The 20,851-nt window shown below is 42.7% G+C and overlaps 1 protein-coding gene across 7 annotated transcripts; it reads left to right on the top strand.

Annotated features, from left to right (window-relative positions):
* The first annotated feature begins 10,685 nt into the window (after window positions 1–10,685).
* Window positions 10,686–19,979, top strand: LOC121839975 (protein angel homolog 2-like). Of its 7 annotated transcripts, XR_006079271.1 has the most exons (5): window positions 10,691–10,906; window positions 13,090–13,507; window positions 14,140–14,181; window positions 14,301–14,364; window positions 19,269–19,973. XR_006079271.1 is itself a non-coding variant. In XM_042300762.1 (3 exons), exons 2-3 carry the CDS (start codon window positions 13,352–13,354, stop codon window positions 19,392–19,394), a joined length of 282 nt encoding a protein of 93 aa, XP_042156696.1. In that variant the 5' UTR covers window positions 10,693–10,906; window positions 13,090–13,351; the 3' UTR covers window positions 19,395–19,976. The 7 variants fall into 7 exon arrangements, 1 of the variants encoding a protein (XP_042156696.1); XR_006079269.1 differs by having other exon boundaries at window positions 10,687–10,906; window positions 13,090–14,181; window positions 19,269–19,977; XR_006079270.1 differs by lacking the exon at window positions 14,140–14,181 and having other exon boundaries at window positions 10,692–10,906; window positions 19,269–19,972.
* Window positions 19,980–20,851: the final 872 nt, after the last annotated feature.

The raw sequence follows: 20,851 nt of genomic DNA, 5'->3' as shown, positions 1-20,851 counted from the left end.
CTCAACCAGCTTCATGAGGTAGTCATCTGGAATGCATTTCAATTAACAGGTGTGCCTTGTTAAAAGTTCATTTGTGGAATTTCTTTCCTTAATGCATTTGAGCCAATCAGTTGCGTTGTGACAAGGTAGGTGTGGTATACAGAAGACAGCCCTATTTGGTAAAAGACCAGTCCGTATTATGGCAAGAACAGCTCAAATAAGCAAAGATACACGACTGTCGAATCAAATCAAATGCTATTGGTCACATACACATGGTTAGCAGATGTTATTGGGAGTGTAGCGAAATACTTATGCTTCTAGATCCGACAGTGCAGCAGTATCTAACAGATAATATCTAGCAATTCCACAACAAAACCTAATACACACAATCTAGCGAAGGAATGGTATGAGAATATATAAGTATCAAATATATGGATGAGCAGTGACCGAACGGCTGAGATGCAGTAGATAGTAAAGAATAGATAGTGAAGGATACAGTATACAGTATATACTGTACATGAGAGGAGTAATGCGAGATAGGTAAACATTCTTAAAGTGGCATTATTAAAGTGACTAGTGTTCCATTTATTAAAGGGGCCAATGATATCAAGTCTGTAGGTAGGGGGAAAACTTTAAGACATGAAGGTCAGTCAATCTGAAAAATTTCAAGAACTCTGAAAGTCTCTTCAAGTGCAGTCGCAAAAACCATCAAGCGCTATGATGAAACTGGCTCTCATGAGGACGCCACAGGAAAGGAAGACCCAGAGTTAACTCTGCTGCAGAGGATAAGTTTAATAGAGTTAACTGCACTTCAGATTGCAGTCCCAAATTAAAGCTTCACAGAGTTCAAGTACAGACACATCTCAACATCAACAGTTCAGAGGAGACTGCGTGAATCAGGCCTTCATGGTCGAATTGCTGCAAAGAAACCATTACTAAAGGACACCAATATGAAGATGAGACTTGCTTGGGCCAAGAAACACAGGCAATGGACACTCTAAATTTGAGATTTTTGGTTCCAACCACCGTGTCTTTGTGAGACGCAGAGTAGGTGAACAGATGATCTCAGCATGTGTGGTTCCCACTGTGAAGAACGGAGGAGGAGGTGTGATGGTGTGGGGGTGCTTGGCTGGTGACCAAGTCAATGATTTATTTAGAATTCAAGGCACACTTAACCTACATGGCGACCACAGCATTCTGCAGCAATACGCCATACCATCTGGTTTGCGCATAGTGGGACTATCATTTGATTTTCAACAGGACAATGACCCAAAACACACCTCCAGGCTGTGTAAAGGCTATTTGACCACGAAGGAGAGTGATGGAGTGCTGCATCAGATTACCTGGCATCCACAATCACCTAATCTCAACCAAATTGAGATGATTAGGGATGCGTTGGATGGCAGAGTGAAGGAAAAGCAGCCAACAAATGCTCAGCATATGTGGGAAATCCTTCAAGACTGTTGGAAAAGCATTCCAGAAGAAGCTGGTTGAGAGAATGCAAAGCTGTCATCAAAGCAAAGGGTGGCTACTTTGAAGAATCTAAAATCTAAATATATTTTGTTTTGTTTAACACTTTTTTGGTTTACTACATAATTGCATATGTGTTATTTCATAGTTTTTATGTCTTCACTATTATTCTACAATGTAGAAAATAGTGAAAATAAAGATAAACCCTTGAATGAGTAGGTGTGACCAAACTTTTGACTGGTTCTGTACATTTAACTTAATTTGGTATAGTGTGTTTGTACACTTCTTGTACACTTCTATATAGTCCGTTTGCGTGTGTTGTTGGTCTTGGCTAGCTTAATGTTCCAGACTGGTTGCTAGCAAGGAAGCACTCACTCATATGGCTGCTAGCACCATCATGAAAAGGGGCATGAGGGAGGCCCTACTGTCAAAATTATGTTTTTTAAAGAATTGAAAACACTCAGTAGCAGGTAATGTTGAAAAGTAATCTTTATTAAAAGCATGAGCTGGCGCACACCCAGAGAAAATGATTTAGTGTAGAGGTGCTGACTACACCGAAGAAGGCACAGTGATGCCGAAACGTTGGTGTTTTTTTACCCAATAAATGACTGGTAGGTTAAATGGAACCTCTTGCGTCGACCCGAGACGCAGACGTCTCATCTAGCCATCAGCAAATGCGCTACGCCAAATGCTAATAGCACTCGTTAAAACTCAAACGTTCATCAAAACACACATGCAGGGTACTGAATTAAAGCTACACTCGTTGTGAATCTAGCCAACAAGTCAGATTATTAAAATGCTTTTCGGCGAAAGCATGAGAAGCTATTATCTGATAGCATGCAACACCCCGAAATACCTGAAGACGACGTAAACAAAAGAATTAGCGTAGCCGGCGCTACACAAATAGCAGAAATAAAATATAAAACATTCAATACCTTTGACGAGCTTCTTTGTTGGCACTCCTATATGTCCCATAAACATCACTATTGGGTCTTTTTTCCGATTAAATCGGTACATTTATACCCAAAATATCCATCTATGGAAACTGTGTGATTCAGAAAAAAACACCGTTTCAAAACGCAATGTCATTTTTTTAAATTAAAAAAGTCGACGATAAACTTTCACAAAACACTTCGAAAAACTTTTGTAATCCAACTTTAGGTATTAGTAAACGTTAATAATCTATCAAATTGATCACGAGGCGATGTGTATTCAATAGCTCCACGATTTCAAATCATCTTCCGAAATCTCTCTTCCAAAACTTCCTGTCGGAGACCGGATGGAAAGTGGTCTCTCTTCCTCGTTTGACCAAGAAACAACGAGAAGGCAATTGACAAGACTGGTGACATCGTGTGGAAGCTGTAGGACTTGCAATCTCGGCCCCATTTAATTTCGTGCCCCTTAAACAATACATGCAAGTGGCGCATGGATATTTTTTTCAGTTTTCAGTGATCAGTTTTTCTTGCGCTTTTCGATGAAACAGACGCTCTGTTATAGTCACAGCGGTGATTTAACCAGTTTTAGAAACGTGAGAGTAGGACGCCGAAATGTTGCGCGATTTTTAACAGAATGTTCGAAAAAGTAGGGGGTCGACTTAAGAGGAGTGTGCAACTCTCTTCGGTTTTATTGAAAAGTAATCTTTAGACATGGAAAGTGAAGTTTTGTAATTGACTAAAACAAGCAGATAACAATAAACTGGCGTTTGAAAAAGGTCAACTTTTTGCTATGGGATAACCTAGGTAACCACCGGTTATTTTCCCCACAGATGGGCGGGCCATGACGATCCCTGAGGTCCCTCACCCTCTTATCTTATTTTTCTTCAATGGGGTTTAATGGCAGTTGGCACACAATATTAATGGTGCATTACCACCACCAGCTGAACGAGGTAATGAATGAGAAAATAAACAAACATTGTGGGAAAAGGGGAAAACAACATCAAAATTAAACACATCAACTAACAAAACCCATCCCACTTCTTCAATCACAGTCTACTCCAAAATACCTCCCTACACGGCTCAGGGGCCTGTGATGGCGGAACATTCACCAATAGGATTTCTTGCACGGCCTCGGCTGTGAAATCGCGAAGACACAAAAAACTTTCAGCTCCTTTCAATGATTCCAATTTTCTTGGACTTCTTCTCCTCTTGCGCCGTATAGTTTATGACCATAAATAAAACAAAGCCCAAATTTTAACAATGAGGCATTTCACTGTCACTCGGTTGATGAGAAACCTTCTCTGGTCGTGGAGGCTCTACTACCATTGTTTCTTCTCCGCCACTCGTTCCTTCCAATCTTCTAACCTCCTCCAGATAGGAGACACACTGGACACTCCTTACTCTGGCCACCTCAGTCTCCTTCACCTGAACAGGGCACTCCAGGAATTCAGGCGCATATTCACCTCCACAACTGCAGCATTTCACTTCATCTGGCATACGATATTCTTCCCTTCTGACACATGACCAAATCTTTTACATTTATGACACTAAAGGGTTGTGCGCAAAAGCTCTAATAGGGTATCTCATGAATCCTAACTTTATATGAGAAGGGAGAGATTCTTCATCTAAGAACAGTAGCATGGATGAAGATAATTTATTTTCTCCATCCACCATACAGGTCAGTCAACATGCACCAACCACTCCATCGGTGCCTTCAGTTATATCCTTATATCCTATATCCTGCCTTTACTTATTGTGCCACCCCAGAAATAACCCCCTTGATAGGCACCCTGCTGCGAAAATCCATACAGGAAACATTCCACTCTGATATCTTTTCGAGTCTTAAAACACGCTTCTTCTGCTCCGCAGACACACAAACATGAGAAATAAGACCACTTCTTGTGGCTCTCACCAACTCCACACTTTCCTCCCGCACATTCCAGAATTTCCTCGAGACGTTAAACAGATTTCCCAAGTAGTATTGATCCAAAACCCTCACTCTGACTGATTTGATTTTTTCCATGACAGCTTTACTTCTCTTTCCCTTTGCCACGGTAACACACTCATTCTCACTTTCTGTGCTATTGTCTTCACCAGTTTCAAACAAAACCTCAGTTTCCACCATCTTCCCACTATCGTCTCCTGGGCTGAAAACCTAACTGTTATGGTTGTATAGGCAGAGTTATACGGTCACAATCCACACAATATCAAAAGGTTAATTTAAAATGTAAATAGCTATGTTAAAATGTAAGATTTAACTTGTTTATATGTAACAAAGGGTAGGAACCTCTATTCAATGAATCAGGTGATTTCCCCTCTGATCTTCTTCTTCTTTTGTGGTTTTATGGCAGACTACAACCCAAAAAAGTGAATTGCAGCCACCAACTGGACAGGTAGAAAAAAACAAGATAAAACGAAAAGAAAATCAAATCAAACGTTATTTGTCAGAATGTATTTTCTTAAATTCTTGTTAATCTAACTGCACTGTCCAAAATACAGTAGCTATTACAGTGAAAGAATACAATGCGATTGTTTGAGGAGAGTGCACAATTTTGAACATGAAAAGTTATTAATAAACAAATTAGGCACGTTTAGGCAGTCTTGATACAAAAAAATGTAACATAAATGCAATGGTTCATTGGATCATTCTAAATACACTGTTGCCTTCTAGTGGCCAATATCGAAATTGCAGCTGGGCTAGAATAATACATTATGTCCTTTCTCTTGCATTTCAAAGATGATGGTACAAAAAATGTAATGGTTGTTTTTTCTTTGTTTTATCTTTTATCAGATCTAATGTGTTATATTCTCCTACATTCCTTTTACATTTCCACAAACTTCAAAGTGTTTCCTTTCAAATGGTACCAATGCATATCCTTGCTTCAGGGCCTGAGCTACAGGCAGTTACATTTGGGTATGTCATTTTAGGCTATTTTTTTTTTAAAGTGTCCGATCCTTAAGAGGTTATTAAAAACAAAGTATTTGTGTTTACTGAGTCCACCAGATCAGAGGCAGTAGGGATGACCAGGAATGTTTTCATGATAAGTGTGCAAATTGGACTATTTTCTGTCCTGCTGAGCATTCAAAATGTAACAAGTACTTTTGGGTGTCAGGAAAAGTGTATTGAGTAAAAATAACTTAATTCTCTTTAGGAATGTAGTGAAGTAAAAATAAAAGTAGCCAAAAATACAAATAGTAATGTAAAATATAGGTACCCCCAAAACTACTTAAGTAGTACTTTAAAGTATTTTTATTTCATTACTTTACACCACTAGTTTATAGGTCCTGGATGGCAGGAAGCTTGGCCACAGTGATGGACTGGGCCGTATGCACTACCCTCTGTAGCGCTTTACTGTCAGATGCAGAGCAGTTGACATACCAAGCAGTGATGCAACCGTTCAGGATACTCTCGATGGTGCAGCTGTAGAACTTTTTGAGGATCTGGGGACCCATGCCAAATCTTTTCATTCTCCTGGGGGAGAAAAGGTGTTGTCAATGAAAAATATTCCCAGAGTGATTGATGCACGTCGGATGAATCGTGGAATATTTTCTGGGATTCAACCAATGGCATGGAGGAGTATACCACCTCAGTCACCGGCTTCATCAATATGTGCATCGACGACGTCGTCCCCACAGTGACCATACGTACATATCCCAACCAGAAACCATGGATTACAGGCAACCCTCCCCCTGAGCTAAAAGCTAGAGCTGCTGCTTTCAAGGAGCAGGACACTAATCCGGACACTTATAAGAAATCCCGCTATGCCCTCAGATGACCCATCAAACAGCCAAAGCGTAAAAACAGGACTAAGATTGAATCCTAGTGCCCAGTGACGCTAGCCTAGCAGACGGGCTAAATGCCTTTTATGCTCGCAACGTTTAGGCATGCATGAGAGCACCAGCTGTTCCGGATGACTACGTGATCACGCTCTCCATAGCCAATGTGAGCAAGACCTTTAAACAGGTCAAAATTCACAAGGCCACGGGGCCAGACGGATTACCAGGACCTGTAGTCAGAGCATGTGCGGACCAATTGGCAAGTGTCTTCACTGACATTTTCAACTTCTCCCTGACCAAGTCTGTAATACCTATATGTTTCAAGCAGACCACCATAGTCCCTGTGGCCAAGAAAGCGAAGCTAACCTGCTTAATTAACTACCGCCCCATAGCACTCACGTTGGTAGCCATGAAGTGCTTTGAAACCCTAGACCCACTCAAATTCGCATGCCGCCCCAACAGATCCACAGAAGACGCAATCTCAATCACACTCCACACTGCCCTTTCCCACCTGGACAAAAGGAATACCTATGTGAGAATCCTGTTAATTGACTACAGCTCATGGTGCCCACAAAGCTCATCACTAAGCTAAGGATGTGTCAGGGGAGAAGCTCCAAGTGGTATCTGATTTTAAGTACCTTGGCATCATACTTGATTCCAACCTCTCTTTTAAAAAGCATGTGAAAAAGGTCATTCAGATAACCAAATTCAACCTAGCTAATTTCCGATTTATACGAAATTGTTCGACTACAGAGGTAGCAAAACTGTACTTCAAATCTATGATACTCCCCCACTTAACATACTGCTTGACTAGTTGGGCCCAAGCTTGCTGTACAACATTAAAACCTATTCAGTCTGTCTACAAACAGGCTCTCAAAGTGCTTGATAGGAAGCCCAATAGCCATCATCACTGTTACATCCTCAGAAAGCATGAGCTCCTGAGTTGGGAAAATCTTGTGCAATACACCGACGCATGTCTTGTATTCAAGATCCTAAATGGCCAGTCTCCTCCCCCTCCACTCAGTATTTTTGTTAAACAGAAAACTCAAACATATGGCAGCAGATCCACAAGGTCTGCCATGAGAGGTGACTGTATAGTTCCCTTAAGGATAAGCACCTTTTGTAAATCCGCTTTCTTTGTGAGAGCTTCCCATGTCTGGAATACACTGCCGTCAGACACACATAACTGCACCACCTATCATACTTTCACAATATGTATGAATACATGGCTAAAGGTCAATCAGATTTGTGATCATAATCCCTAGCTGTGTATTGCCGCTTTCCATGTTGTCTGTTGTCTGTAGCTTGTGAGGTGTGGAAACACTTTGTTGCTTTTATGAATTTTGTCTTGCTGCTTTTTGTTCTATGTTGCTCTGTCTGTATGCTACATCTTGCTTGTCCTATGTTGCTCTGTCTGTATGCTATGTCTTGCTTGTCATTTGTTGCTTTGTGTGTGCTCACTGCTCAATGATTGTCTATATTGTAATTGTTTTTAATAACCTGCCCAGGGACTGCGGTTGAAAATTAGCCGGCTGGTTAAAACCGGCACTTTTACTGAAACGTTGATTAATGTGCACTGTCCCTGTAAAAATAAAATAAACTCAGGGACCCTGGGACTAAACACCTCCCTCTGCAACTGGAGGAGGCAGGGGAGATAGTTTGTTAAAGATGAATGGTAGAAAGTGTAAGCAGAGTGTGCTGAAGACAGGAGGATAAATGGAAGTGAATGAGGTCAACGTATCGGAGGTGGTAGGTGTGGTGAAGTTCTCGGAGCCCAAGGCTTGCACCGAGGGTCAGGACAAAGATGAGTCTGTGACTGTAGGAGTGAAGTTTTTGAAAAAAGTGGACCCCTGCCTTTGGCTGATACATTTGTGGTTTCGGTGTGGGTGAAAACAGAGATGGGTGCTGTGGCATCAGTGAGGGTAACCAGAAGTGGTCTTGTGATAATTGTTTTGGTTTCTGCTGGTTCTGCTGTTTTTTTATGTTATACAAATGGAGGCAAGAAATGTGAATTGTTTTGCTTTCAAGAAAAGGGTGCCATTTAAAGGAGTGATTACTGGGGTAGCAGTACATGTAAAAGTTGACCAACTGAAGAGGAAGATTCATGGTGTTTGTGATGCTCGTCATTTGGTGCGACACAGGCATAAGTGGTGAAACAGAAGACTCATTGTCTGTTCTTTTGAGATTTGATGTTGAGTCTTTGCCCGACAAAGTGATGTTAGGATATGTAAGTTATCATGTACGAGCTTTTGTGCCAAATACATTACATTGTTACAGGTGTCAAGCTTATGGGTGTGTGGCAGCAGTGTGTAGGAGGGAGGTTCCTAGGTGTGAGAAGTGTGCAGAAGCGCATGAGACAAAGGAATGTGCAGCATTGGGGAAAGTTGTGGTATGTGTTAATTGAAGGGGTGCCCGTGGGGCTGGGGATCATTAATGTCCCGTGCAAGAGAGGCAAGGTGAGGTTTCAAGGGTTAGAGTAGTGCAGAAGTTGTCATATGCTGAGGCAGTGAAGAAATTAGAGGAAGATGGGTCAAGGGGGAAGGATCCTGAGAGGAGTGGTGTGAGTAGTAGATCTGTACCAGTACAGAGGGATAGGCCAACAAGTGATATACAGTTGAAGTCGGAAGTTTACATACACTTAGGTTGGAGTCATTAAAACTTGTTTTTCAACCACTCCACAAATTTATTGTTGAAAAAACTATAGTTTTGGCAAGTCGGTTAGGACGTCTACTTTGTGCATGATTGTGCCTTCAAACAGCTTGGAAAATTCCAGAAGATGATGTCATGGCTTTAGAAGCTTCTGATAGGCTATTTGACATCATTTGAGTCAATAGGAGGTGTACCTGTGGATGTATTTCAAGGCCTACCTTCAAACTCAGTGCCTCTTTGCTTGACATCAGGAGAAAATCAAAAGAAACCTGCCAAAAAAATTGTAGACCTCCACAAATCTGGTTCATCCTTGGGAGCAAATTCAAAAACGCCTGAAGGTACCACGTTCATCTGTACAAACAATAGTATGCAAGTATAAACGCCATGGGATCACACAGCCATCTTACCGCTCAGGAAGGAGATGCATTCTGTCTCCTAGAGATGAACGTACCTTGGTGTGGAAAGTGCAAATCAATCCCATTACAACAGCAAAGGACCTTGTGAAGATGCTGGAGGAAACAGGTACAAAATTATCTATATCCACAGTAAAACGAGTCCTATATCAACATAACCTGAAAGGCCGCTCATCAATGAAGAAGACACTGCTCCAAAACCACCATAAAAAAAGCCAGACTACAGTTTGCAACTGCACATGGGGACAAAGATCGTACTGATGAAACAAAAATAGAACTGTTTGGCCATAATGACCATCATTAAATTTGGAGGAAAAAGGGGAGGCTTGCAAGCCGAAGAACAACATCCCAACCGTGAAGCATGGGGGTGGCAGCATCATGTTGTGGGGGTGTTTTGCTGCAGGAGGGACTGGTGCACTTCACAAAATAGATGGCATCATGAGGAGGGGAAATGATATGGATATATTGAAGCAACATCTCAAGACATCAGTCAGGAAGTTAAAGCTTGGTCGCAAATGGGTCTTCCAAATGGACAATGACCCCAAAAATACTTCCAAAGTTGTGGCAAAATGGCTTAAGGACAACACAGTCAAGGTATTGGAGTGGCCATCACAGAGCCCTGACCTCAATCCCATAGAAAATGTGTGGGCAGAACTGAAAAAGCGTGTGGGAGCAAGGAGGCCTACAAACCTTCAGTGACTCAGTTACACCAGTTCTGTCAGGAGGAATGGGCCAAAACTCACTCAACTTAATGTGGGAAGCTTGTGGAAGGCTACCTGAAACATTTGACACAAGTTAAACAATTTAAAGGCAATGCTACCAAATACCTATTGACTGTATGTAAACTTCTGACCCACTGGGAATGTGATGAAATAATTCAAAGCTGAAATAAATAGTTCTCTCTACTATTATTCTGACACTTCACATTCTTAAAATAAAGTGGTGATCTTAACTGACCTACGACTGGGAATTTTTACGAGGATTAAATGTCAGGAATTGTGAAAAACTGAGTTTAAATGTATTTGGCTAAGGTGTATGTAAACTTCTGACTTCAACTGTATGTTTCAATATGTTTGGACTTTTAGCATTTATAGCAATGGTTATCAACTGTACTGCAGGGATGAACGTCACAGAAAATTAAGGTTGTCGTGGCAGCTGCAGCTGCAGAAAGGTATTTGGGTGTGCAAGACTTGACATCAGAGGAGTTACAGACTGTGTTAAGTGGTGGTGTCACATTCTTTCAGGTTGTTGGCCTGAGGTAGGATTAAATATATTTAAATAGTGGAGTAGGGTGGTGTTGTTTTTCATTATTTGTATTTGTTAATTTTGTTGTGTGAGTGTAGTGTTAGATGGCAGAGTATTTGTTTATTTGTATTTTATTTATAAGGGATTTGGACTCCAGACTAGTAGGTGGCGTTAATGCAACATTTATTGGATAACATCCGCCCTTAAACCTCATCGAATAATAAGAAGAAAGAGATGGCTAACACTTCCGGCTTATTGTGAGGAAACGTTCTTCGGCCAAGTACATTCGCTATTGTTTACATATTGTGCATTACGTGAAATGCGTCAACAGATTGAGAACGCAAACTACAGAATCTACCGGTGCCGCAAAAAGTTGGGTAAAAAACCCACACTATCTCCATCGCCTACTGCCAACAAGACCAACAGCATGTACAACCGGTAAAGTAAATGTAAACATGATTCTAGAGACTGTTGCGTCTTTTTCATAGCGACTTCTTTCAGATACATATCCATGGAGTAACCATCAAATCAAATGTTATTTGTCACATGCGCTGAATAGAACTGGTGTAGTAGACCTTACAAACATTTACATGTTAAGAAAATAAGTGTTAAGAAAGTATTTTCTCAAATAAACAAAAGTAAAAAATAAATAAGAAAAATAGAAAATAAAAAATAATTAAGGAGCAAAAATAAAATAACAGTAGCGAGGCTACAGGATATACAGGGTGTGCGGGGGCACAGGTTAGTCGACGTAATTGAGGTAATTTGGTAGATAAAGTGACTATGCATGAATAATAAACAGAGAGTAGCAGCAGCGTAAAAGCGCGGGCGGGCAATGCAAATAGTCCGGGTAGCCATTTGATTAGCTGTTCATGACTCTTATGGCTTGGGGGTATAAGCTGTTTAGAAGCCTCTTGGACCTAGACTTTGTGCTCCGGTACCGCTTGCCGTGCGGTAGCAGAGAGAACAGCCTATGACAAGGGTGGCTGACGTCTTTGGTATTTTTTGGGGCTTTCCTCTGATACCGCCTGGTGTAGAGGTTCTGGATGGCAGGAAGCTTGGCCCCAGTGATGTACTGGGCTGTTCGCACTACCCTCTGTAGTGTCTTGCGGTCGGGGGCCAAGCAGTTGCCATACCAGACGGTAATCCAACCAGTCAGGATGCTCTCTGGAGCATCTGTAGAACTTTTTGAGGATCTGAGGACCCATGCCGAATCTGTTCAGTCTCCTGAAAGGGAATAGGCTTTGTCTTGGTGTGTTTGGACCATGTTAGTTTGTTGGTTATGTGGACACCAAGGAACTTGAAGCTCTCAACCTGCTCCACTACAGCCCCGTCGATGAGAATGGGAGCGTGCTCTGTCCTACTTTTCCTGTAGTCCACAATCATCTCCTTTGTCTTGATCACGTTGAGGGAGAGGTTGTAACAGTCTGATGTTTAGGAAAAGGACAACATTTCACCTGACCCTAGACTTCATCCAAACGTTACACTGTTGATTTTATGTGCATTTTACATTCACTGTACTTTTCACAGCATTTTGTTGCTAACGAAATCTGAAAATACTCTGGATACATTCAGAGTGCAACATAAGACAATGGTTTGAGTGAAAAGACTAGGTGTCTCCAAGTGGCCACACACCTCTCCAAACTGTATGACTCAAAGAAGAGTCTTCAGCTATAAGGTGCTTCTTTGAGCTCCCTTAGCTGTGCCATTGAGGAACTAGAGCAAGTTTTTTGGTTGTTTGGAACACAACCCTGCATCCCTGTGGTCACACAATTACAGTTGTTGTTTACCTTTCGGTCACTGGCCCAACTCTTAACCTGTAAGCCACCTGCCACCCCATGAGTTTTATGATATGGAAATGTTAAGTGCAAATTTGGACTCAAGGGTATTTGACTTGCTTGTATGACTTCAAATCAGTATTTATTATCGTTTTAAATGTCTCATCTTTCAAAATACATTGAGTCATCTTAATTTACAGCATTTACAACACATTTGCTAAAGTTGCCCAAGTAGCGGGAGGTATGGGGGCAACTACTTGTCGTGTGTGGTGCTCAAATTCAGAACGGCTGTCAGTCAAAACCAATATAGCACTGTGATGCGCGTGGCCTGAGCTCTGACGTCAATTATAGTGTATACAGGTATGCGTGTAAAGGGTTAAGACTTAATCCCTCCTCCCCGAACTGTGTGGGCAAACGTGTGAAGCAGTTAAAGCACTGGTTTAGCCCGATCCTGATACATCCAAATAACAAGTGACGAAAACCTCTTACGTGGAACTAATGCTGCTCGTTATTGGTCTACACGCAGAATCTGCACATGGGAGATTCATTAAGAGTAGGCCTATTCATTTGAGCTGTAAACTCAGTCTGTTTTAAATTGAAAACCTTGTATCCGCCTGCGTAAATAAGCAAGTGATATTGCCATTGGAGCGCACATGTAACATTACCACTAGAGGGAGCCACAGGCATAGAATGTATTTCTTAAACCACTTGGTTTTCCTGTTTCACTTTATTCACTTTCAAAAATATTGTAATTGTGTACATGTTACCCCACAGTTTATGAGAAATGTCACATTTTCTTTGATGTTGTGGTGTGTCTTCCCCCCCCCCCATTCCCTTCCCCAGGTTACCAGTGGGAGTACAAGTAGAGGACAGGCATGAAGCCTGACGGCTGTGTGGGCGTTTATAAGAAAGACTGCCTCTCCCTGCTGTCCAGTCACCCAGTGGAGTACTTCCGCCGGGGCATCCCCCTGCTAGACCGGGGCAACCTGGGCTTGGTGCTGTTACTGCGTCCCATGGGACCCTTCAGCCCAGAGGCCTGTGTGTGGCCAACACACACCTCCTTTACAACCCTGGGCATGGGGACATTAAGCTGGCCCAGCTGACTATGCTGCTGGCAGAAATCACAACAGTGTCCCGCCTCTCTGACGGCAGCTCTTATCCCACCGTCCTCTATGGGGACTTTAACTCTGTGCCCTGGTCCCCTCTGTACAACTTTGTTAGGGAGAGCAGCCTGGAGTACGACAGCATTCCCATATGCAAGGTGAGGGCTTCATCATCGACATGCCCAGGCTTAATCTGCAGTGGGATCATAAGCTCTGTGGCTGAAGCTGATTTCTACAGAGGGAACATAATATTATGGGAGTCCTGATATAAAATGTGGGCTGTTATAGAATGTTTGTTGAGCTCCTCTCTGTGAAGTGTCATCTTTCTGCAGTATTTGTAGTTCATTTTCAATCTGGGTTGAATGCCCTGTCTTTGCCATAAAATCAACTTTTATTGGTCTCATGCACATGGTTAGCAGATGTTATTGCGAGTGTAGCGAAATACTTGTGCTTCTAGATCCGACAGGGCAGCAGTATCTAACAGGTAATATCTAGCAATTCCACAACACAACCTAATACACACAATCTAGCGAAGGAATGGCATGAGAATATATAAGTATCAAATATATGGATGAGCAGTGACAGAGCGGCTAAGATGCAGGAGGTAGTAACGAATAGATAGTGAAATTAACAGTGTACAGCAAGTTGCTTTACTATGCTAGACAAAACTGTGTGAAGCAACAGAATGTTTCCTGTGTGTGTGTGTGTGTGTGTGTGTGTGTGTGTGTGTGTGTGTGTGTGTGTGTGTGTGTGTGTGTGTGTGTGTGTGTGTGCCCATTTGGCCCCATAGCCTGGGCGTCACCCAGCAGTTCCAGTATGAGACTGCCTACAGGTAACCCATCATTTTACCCCACACTCTCTCAGTGAACAGCTTTAGGCCATTACCAACACTGAGGGAATACCCTTCTTTCCTCTGATCTGTATGTGACGTTAACTCTTCTCTCCTCCCAGATGGGGGTATCTCCAACCTGTCTGTACAGGACTTTGAAGCACAAGCTATGGCAACTATGAACAGGTCAGTTAGCCCCGGTTGCATTTCAGGGTTAAATAATCATTTAGTTGAGACAGACAGTGCCCGTGATCCCTACAGTCAGTTATTTTTGGCAGGTAACTGGGAGATCTGATCCTGTCAGGTACTGCACCAGCTGTAGCTCCTCTGACTCACAGCAGACCATCAATATTAATGCTTTTCAAATAAAATTGTAGTAGTCACATGCGCCGAATACAACAGGTGTAGTAGACCTTACAGTGAAATGCTTACTTATGAGCCCCTAACCAACAATGCAGTTTAAAAAATGAGATAAGAATAAGAGATAAAAGTAACAGGTAATTAAAGAGCAGCAAAAAAATAACATAACAAATAAAATAACAATAGCGAGACTGTATACAGAGGGGTACTGATACAGAGTCACTGTGCGGGGGCACCGCTTAGTTTAGGTAGTATGTACACGTAGATAGAGTTATTAAAGTGACTATGCATACATGACAACAGAGAGTAGCAGTGGTGTAAAGAGGGGGGGGGGGACAATGCAAATCGTCTGTGTAGCCATTCGACTAGATGTTCAGGAGTCTTATGACTTGGGGGTAGAAGCTGTAAAGAAGCCTCTTGGACCTAGACTTGGAGCTCCGGTACTGCTTGCCGTGCGGTAGCAGAGAGAACAGTCTATGACTTGGGTGGCTGGAGTCTTTGCCAATTTTTAGGGCCTTCCTCTGACACCGCCTGGTATAGAGGTCCTGGATGGCAGGAAGCTTGGCCCCAGTGATGTACTGGACCGTTCGCACTACCCTCTGTAGTGCCTTGCGGTCAGAGGCCGAGTAGTTGCCATACCAGGCAGTGACGCAACCAGTCAGGATACTCTCAATGGTGCAGCTGTAGAACCTTTTGAGGATCTGAGGACCCATGACAAATCTTTTCAGTCTCCTGAGGGGTAATAGGTTTTGTTGTGGTCTCTTCACGACTGTCTTGATGTGCTTGGACCATGTTAGTTTGTTGGTGATGTGGACACCAAGGAACTTGAAGCTCTCAACCTGCTCCACTGCAGCTCCATCGATGAAAATGGGGCCATGCTCGGTCCTCTTTTTCCTGTAGTACACAATCATCTCATTTGTCTTGATCACGTTGAGGGAGAGGTTGTTGTCCTGGCACCACACGGCCAGGTCTCTGACCTCCTCCTTATAGGCTGTCTCATTGTTGTCGGTGATCAGGCCTACCACCGTTGTGTCATCGGCAAATTTAATGATGGTGTTGGAGTCGTTCCTGGCCGTGCAGTCACGAGTGAACGGGGAGTATAGGAGGGGACTGAGCACACACCCCTGAGGGGCCCCTGTGTTGAGGATCGGCATTGCGGATGTGTTGTTACCTACCCTTACCACCTGGGGGAGGCCCGTCAGGAAGTCCAGGATCCAGTTGCAGAGGGAGTTGTTTAGTCCCAGGGTCCTTAGCTTATTGATGAGCTTTGAGGGCACTATGGTGTTGAACGCTGAGCTGTAGTCAATGAATAGCATTCTCACATAGGTGTACCTTTTGTCCAGGTGTGAAAGGGCAGTGTGGAGTGCAATAGAGATTGGATCATCTGTGGATCTGTTGGGGCGGTATGCAAATTGGAGTGGGTTTAGGGTTTCTGGGATGATGGTGTTGATGTGAGCCATGACCAGCCTTTCAAAGCACTTCATGGCTACAGACTTGAGTGCTACGGGTCGGTAGTCATTTAGGCAGGTTACCTTAGTTTTCTTGGACACAGGCACTATGGTGGTTTGCTTGAAGCATGTTGGTATTACAGACTTGAACAGGGAGATGTTGAAAATGTCAGTGAAGACACTTGCCAGTTGGTCAGCGCATGCTCACAGTACACGTCCTGGTAATCCGTCTGGCCCTGCAGCCTTGTGAATGTTGACCTGTTTAACGGTCTTACTCACATCTTCTGCGGAGAGCGTGATCACATAGTTTTCCAGAACAGCTAGTGCTCTCATGCATGTTTCAGTGTTATTTGCCTCGAAGCGAGCATAGAAGTAGTTTAGCTTGTCTGGTAGGGCTCGTGTCACTGGGCAGTTCTCGGCTGTGCTTCCCTTTATAGTCTGTAATGGTTTGCAAGCCCTGCCACATCCGACGAGTGCCAGAGCCGGTGTAGTATGATTCGATCTTAGTCCTATGTTGACGCTTTGCCTGTTTGATGGTTGTCTGAAGTTATAGCTGGATTTCTTATAAACTTCCAGGTTAGAGTCCAGCTCCTTGAAAGCGGATACTCTAGCCTTTAGCCCAGTGTGGATGCTGCCTGTAATCCATGGCTTCTGGTTGGGGTATGTACGTACGGTCACTGTGGGGACGACGTCATCGATGCACTTATTGATGAAGCCAGTGACTGATGTGGTGTACTCCTCAATGCCATCGAAGGAATCCCGGAACGTATTCCAGTCTGTGCTAGCAAAACAGTCCTGTAGCTTAGCATCTGCTTCATCTGGCCACTTTTTGATCTAGTCACTGGTGCTTCCTGCTTGAATTTTTGCTTGTGGGCAGGAATCAGGAGGATAGAATTATTGCACATTTAACATGCTGATAGAAATTTGGTCAAACGGATTTAAGTTTTCCTGCATTAAAGTCCCCGGCTACTAGGAGCGCCGCCTCTGGGTGAGCGTTTCCTTGTTTGCTTATGGTGGAATACAGCTCATTCAATGCTGTCTTAGTGCCAGCCTCTGACTGTGGTGGTATGTAAACAGCTACAAAGAATACAGATGAAAACTCTCTCAGTAGGTAGTGTGGTCTACAGCTTATCATGAGATATTCTACCTCAGGCGAGCAATAGCTCGAGACTTGCTTAGATATCATGCACCAACTGTTATTTACAAAACTACATAGTCCGCCGCTCCTTGTCTTACCAGACACAGCTGATCTATCCTGCCGGTACATCGTATAACCAGCCAGCTGAATGTTGATATTCTCGTCGTTCAGCCACGACTCTGTGAAGCCTAAGATGTTACAGTTTTTAAATGTCCCATTAGTAGTTTAATCTTCCACGTAACTCGTCGATTTTATTCTCCAAGGATTGCACGTTTGCTTGCAGAATGGAGGGAAGTGTTTTTTTTCCGATCGTCTACGAATTCTCAGTTGAGTGTCTGTGCCGCTCGACGCAGCTCTAATTTGTTTTGAACAGCGTCTGCACATCTGATGCATCCACTCATCCCTCTCTCGCCGTCTCGCTCACTCTGTTTGTATGCATTGGAGAGAAGAGGAGACGAGAGTTGACAAATCCTTCCCGTACAATATTAACGTGAAGCGAGTGGAACTGCTCATAGGGAGAAGTGACAAGTCTATCCCTATCCCTCCAACTTCAAGGAGCATATGTCTGTGTTAATTAACAGTTGTTAAGCCTGTGCCCTGTGTGACAGTGGGTCTCTCCTCCCCATGTCCCACCAGTGAGTCCAGACCCAGTATAGAGCACGGTCTGAGGCTGACGTCAGCCTACTCCCACTACCTGACAGAGGACGGCAGGCCTGAGATCACCACCTGGAGATTGCATGAATCAGGCCTCCATTGTCAAATTGCTGCAGAGAAACCACTACTAAAGGAAACCAGTAAGAAGAAGAGACTTGCTTGGGCCAAGAAACACGAGCAATGGACATTAGACCGGTGGAAATCTGTCCTTTGGTCTGATGAGTCCAAATTTGAGATTTTTGGTTCCAACTGCCGTGTCTTTGCGAGACACAAAAATTGGATGTAATAAATGTATCACTAAGTCACTTTAACCTTTCTAGCGCAGCGGTACCCTTCAACAACATTCCGCTGAAAAGGCTGTGCACGAAATTCAAAAATATTTTTTTGAAATATGTAACTTTCACACATTAACAAGTCCAATACAGCAAATGAAAGATAAACATCTTGTTCATCTACCCATTGTGTCCAATTTCAAAAATGCTTTACAGCTAAAGCACAACATATGATTATGTTAGGTCATAGCCAAATCGAAAAAACACACAGCCATTTTTCCAGCCAAAGATAGGAGTCACAAAAAGCAGAAATATAGATAGAATGAATCACTAACCTTTGATCTTCATCAGATGACACTCATAGGACATCATGTTACACAATACATGTATGTTTTGTTCGATAATGTGCATATTTATATCCAACAATCTCAGTTTCCATTGGCGCCTTAAGTGCAGTAATGTTTTGATTCCAAAACATCAGATGATTTTGCAGAAATACTCATAATAAACATTGATAAAAGATACGTGTTATTCACAGAATTAAAGATAGACTCCTCCTTAATGCAACCGCTGTGTCAGATTTCAAAAAGTGCTGCATCAGATTACCTGGCCTTCACAATCACCCGACCTCAACCCAATTGAGATGGTTAAGGATGAAGGAAAAGCAGCCAACAAGTGCTCAGCATATGTGGGAACTCCTTCAAGACTGTTGGAAAAGCTTTCCAGGTGAAACTGGTTGAGAGAACGCCAAGAGTGTGCAAAGCTGTCATCAAGGCAAAGGGTGGCTACTTTGAAGAATCTCAAACACTTTTTACTACATGATTCCATGTGTTATTTCATTGTGTTGATGTCTTCACTACTATTCTACAATGTAGAAAATAGTGAAAATAAAGAAAAGCCATTGAATGAGTAGGTGTGTCCAAACTTGACTTGTACTGTACACTACATACAACACAGGATTTGTTGATTGATTTTTATACTTTAAAGCAGAGTGGGATCTAACAATCAAAATATTATTTATGGTGAGGTGGTTCTTGTAATGTGAACTCTACAGATGCTGCAGTCTGCTTTGCTGCAGTGCAGTGAGCTGTGGAGGTGATTAGTCTCCCAGGCTGCAATTATGTAACCACGACTAGGGCCCTGACTTTTTCTTCACTAAGATCACATCATTAGGGAAACGTCAGGGCTTTAACCATGCCTGTTGTATGTTACTTCCAGAGGGTCCATTGCCCCAGGCGAAGGCTGCAGCTGCTGGCCAGACTGGCCCTGGTGGGACAGACAGACCTCGAGCACAACTCCTCTGACCATCTGCTCATACTGGCCCGCTTCCGCCTCTGCCCCTGAGACTGGATGTCAAGGGTTAAGGGTCAGAGCCCCTCCAGGGTCAGAGCCTGGAGGTCGAAGAACTGGAGAGACAAGGGAATTCACCCATACCTCTCACCAGCAACCAATAGCTTCTGTCTCTGTCTCGTTCATATCACCACAGAGAAAGACTTTAATTTGAATGACATTTATTGATGATCTTGCAACTTGGCAGTGGCCTATCTCTCTAGTGGATAGATATAGGCTACTGCGTCGAGATGTTTACACTTTTTATGTTATTTTACATTGGTTGAAGATATTATGAAAAGAGACATTTTTATAGTTGAATGGTTTTAATAAATGTTGACATGAATTCATTTGAGAATGTGCTGCTGATAAGGAATAGCACTGAGAAATCTACATGTTTTATTCATTATGTCATTATACTACACATACTATTTGGTTTGATAATATTGGTATTGAAAATGAAGGCTATTATGTTACAGCTATTGTACCTTATTTAACACAATAAAAGACCTGCAATTAAAGACTCCCTGTACATGCATATACAGTGCCTTGCGAAAGTTTTTGGCCCCCTTGAACTTTGCGACCTTTTGCCACATTTCAGGCTTCAAACATAAAGATATAAAACTGGATTTTTTTGTGAAGAATCAACAACAAGTGGGGCACAATCATGAAGTGGAACGACATTTATTGGATATTTCAAACTTTTTTAACAAATCAAAAACTGAAAAATTGGGCGTGCAAAATTATTCAGCCCCCTTAAGTTAATACTTTGTAGCGCCACCTTTTGCTGCGATTACAGCTGTAAGTCACTTGGGGTATGTCTCTATCAGTTTTGCACATCGAGGGACTGACATTTTTTCCCATTCCTCCTTGCAAAACAGCTCGAGCTCAGTGAGGTTGGATGGAGAGCATTTGTGAACAGCAGTTTTCAGTTCTTTCCACAGATTCTCGATTGGATTCAGGTCTGGACTTTGACTTGGCCATTCTAACACCTGGATATGTTTATTTTTGAACCATTCCATTGTAGATTTTGCTTTATGTTTTGGATCATTGTCTTGTTTGAAGACAAATCTCCGTCCCAGTCTCAGGTCTTTTGCAGACTCCATCAGGTTTTCTTCCAGAATGGTCCTGTATTTGGCTCCATCCATCTTCCCATCAATTTTAACCATCTTCCCTGTCCCTGCTGAAGAAAAGCAGGCCCAAACCATGATGCTGCCACCACCATGTTTGACAGTGGGGATGGTGTGTTCTGGGTGATGAGCTGTGTTGCTTTTACGCCAAACATAACGTTTTGCATTGTTGCCAAAAAGTTCAATTTTGGTTTCATCTGACCAGAGCACCTTCTTCCACATGTTTGGTGTGTCTCCCAGGTGGCTTGTGGCAAACTTTAAACAACACTTTTTATGGATATCTTTAAGAAATGGCTTTCTTCTTGCCACTCTTCCATAAAGGCCAGATTTGTGCAATATACG

The sequence above is a fragment of the Oncorhynchus tshawytscha genome, linkage group LG18 (assembly GCF_018296145.1).
Source record: "Oncorhynchus tshawytscha isolate Ot180627B linkage group LG18, Otsh_v2.0, whole genome shotgun sequence".
Classification (NCBI taxonomy): domain Eukaryota; kingdom Metazoa; phylum Chordata; class Actinopteri; order Salmoniformes; family Salmonidae; genus Oncorhynchus; species Oncorhynchus tshawytscha.
This window is presented reverse-complemented; position numbering and strand designations above follow the sequence as displayed.

Coding starts and splice junctions, on each gene's coding strand:
- LOC121839975 (XM_042300762.1), top strand. CDS start 13,352: ATGCTGCTGGCAGAAATCACAACAGTGTCCCGCCTCTCTGACGGCAGC. Junction 13,508..19,268: donor ACAGCATTCCCATATGCAAG/GTGAGGGCTTCA, acceptor TGTTACTTCCAG/AGGGTCCATTGCCCCAGGCG.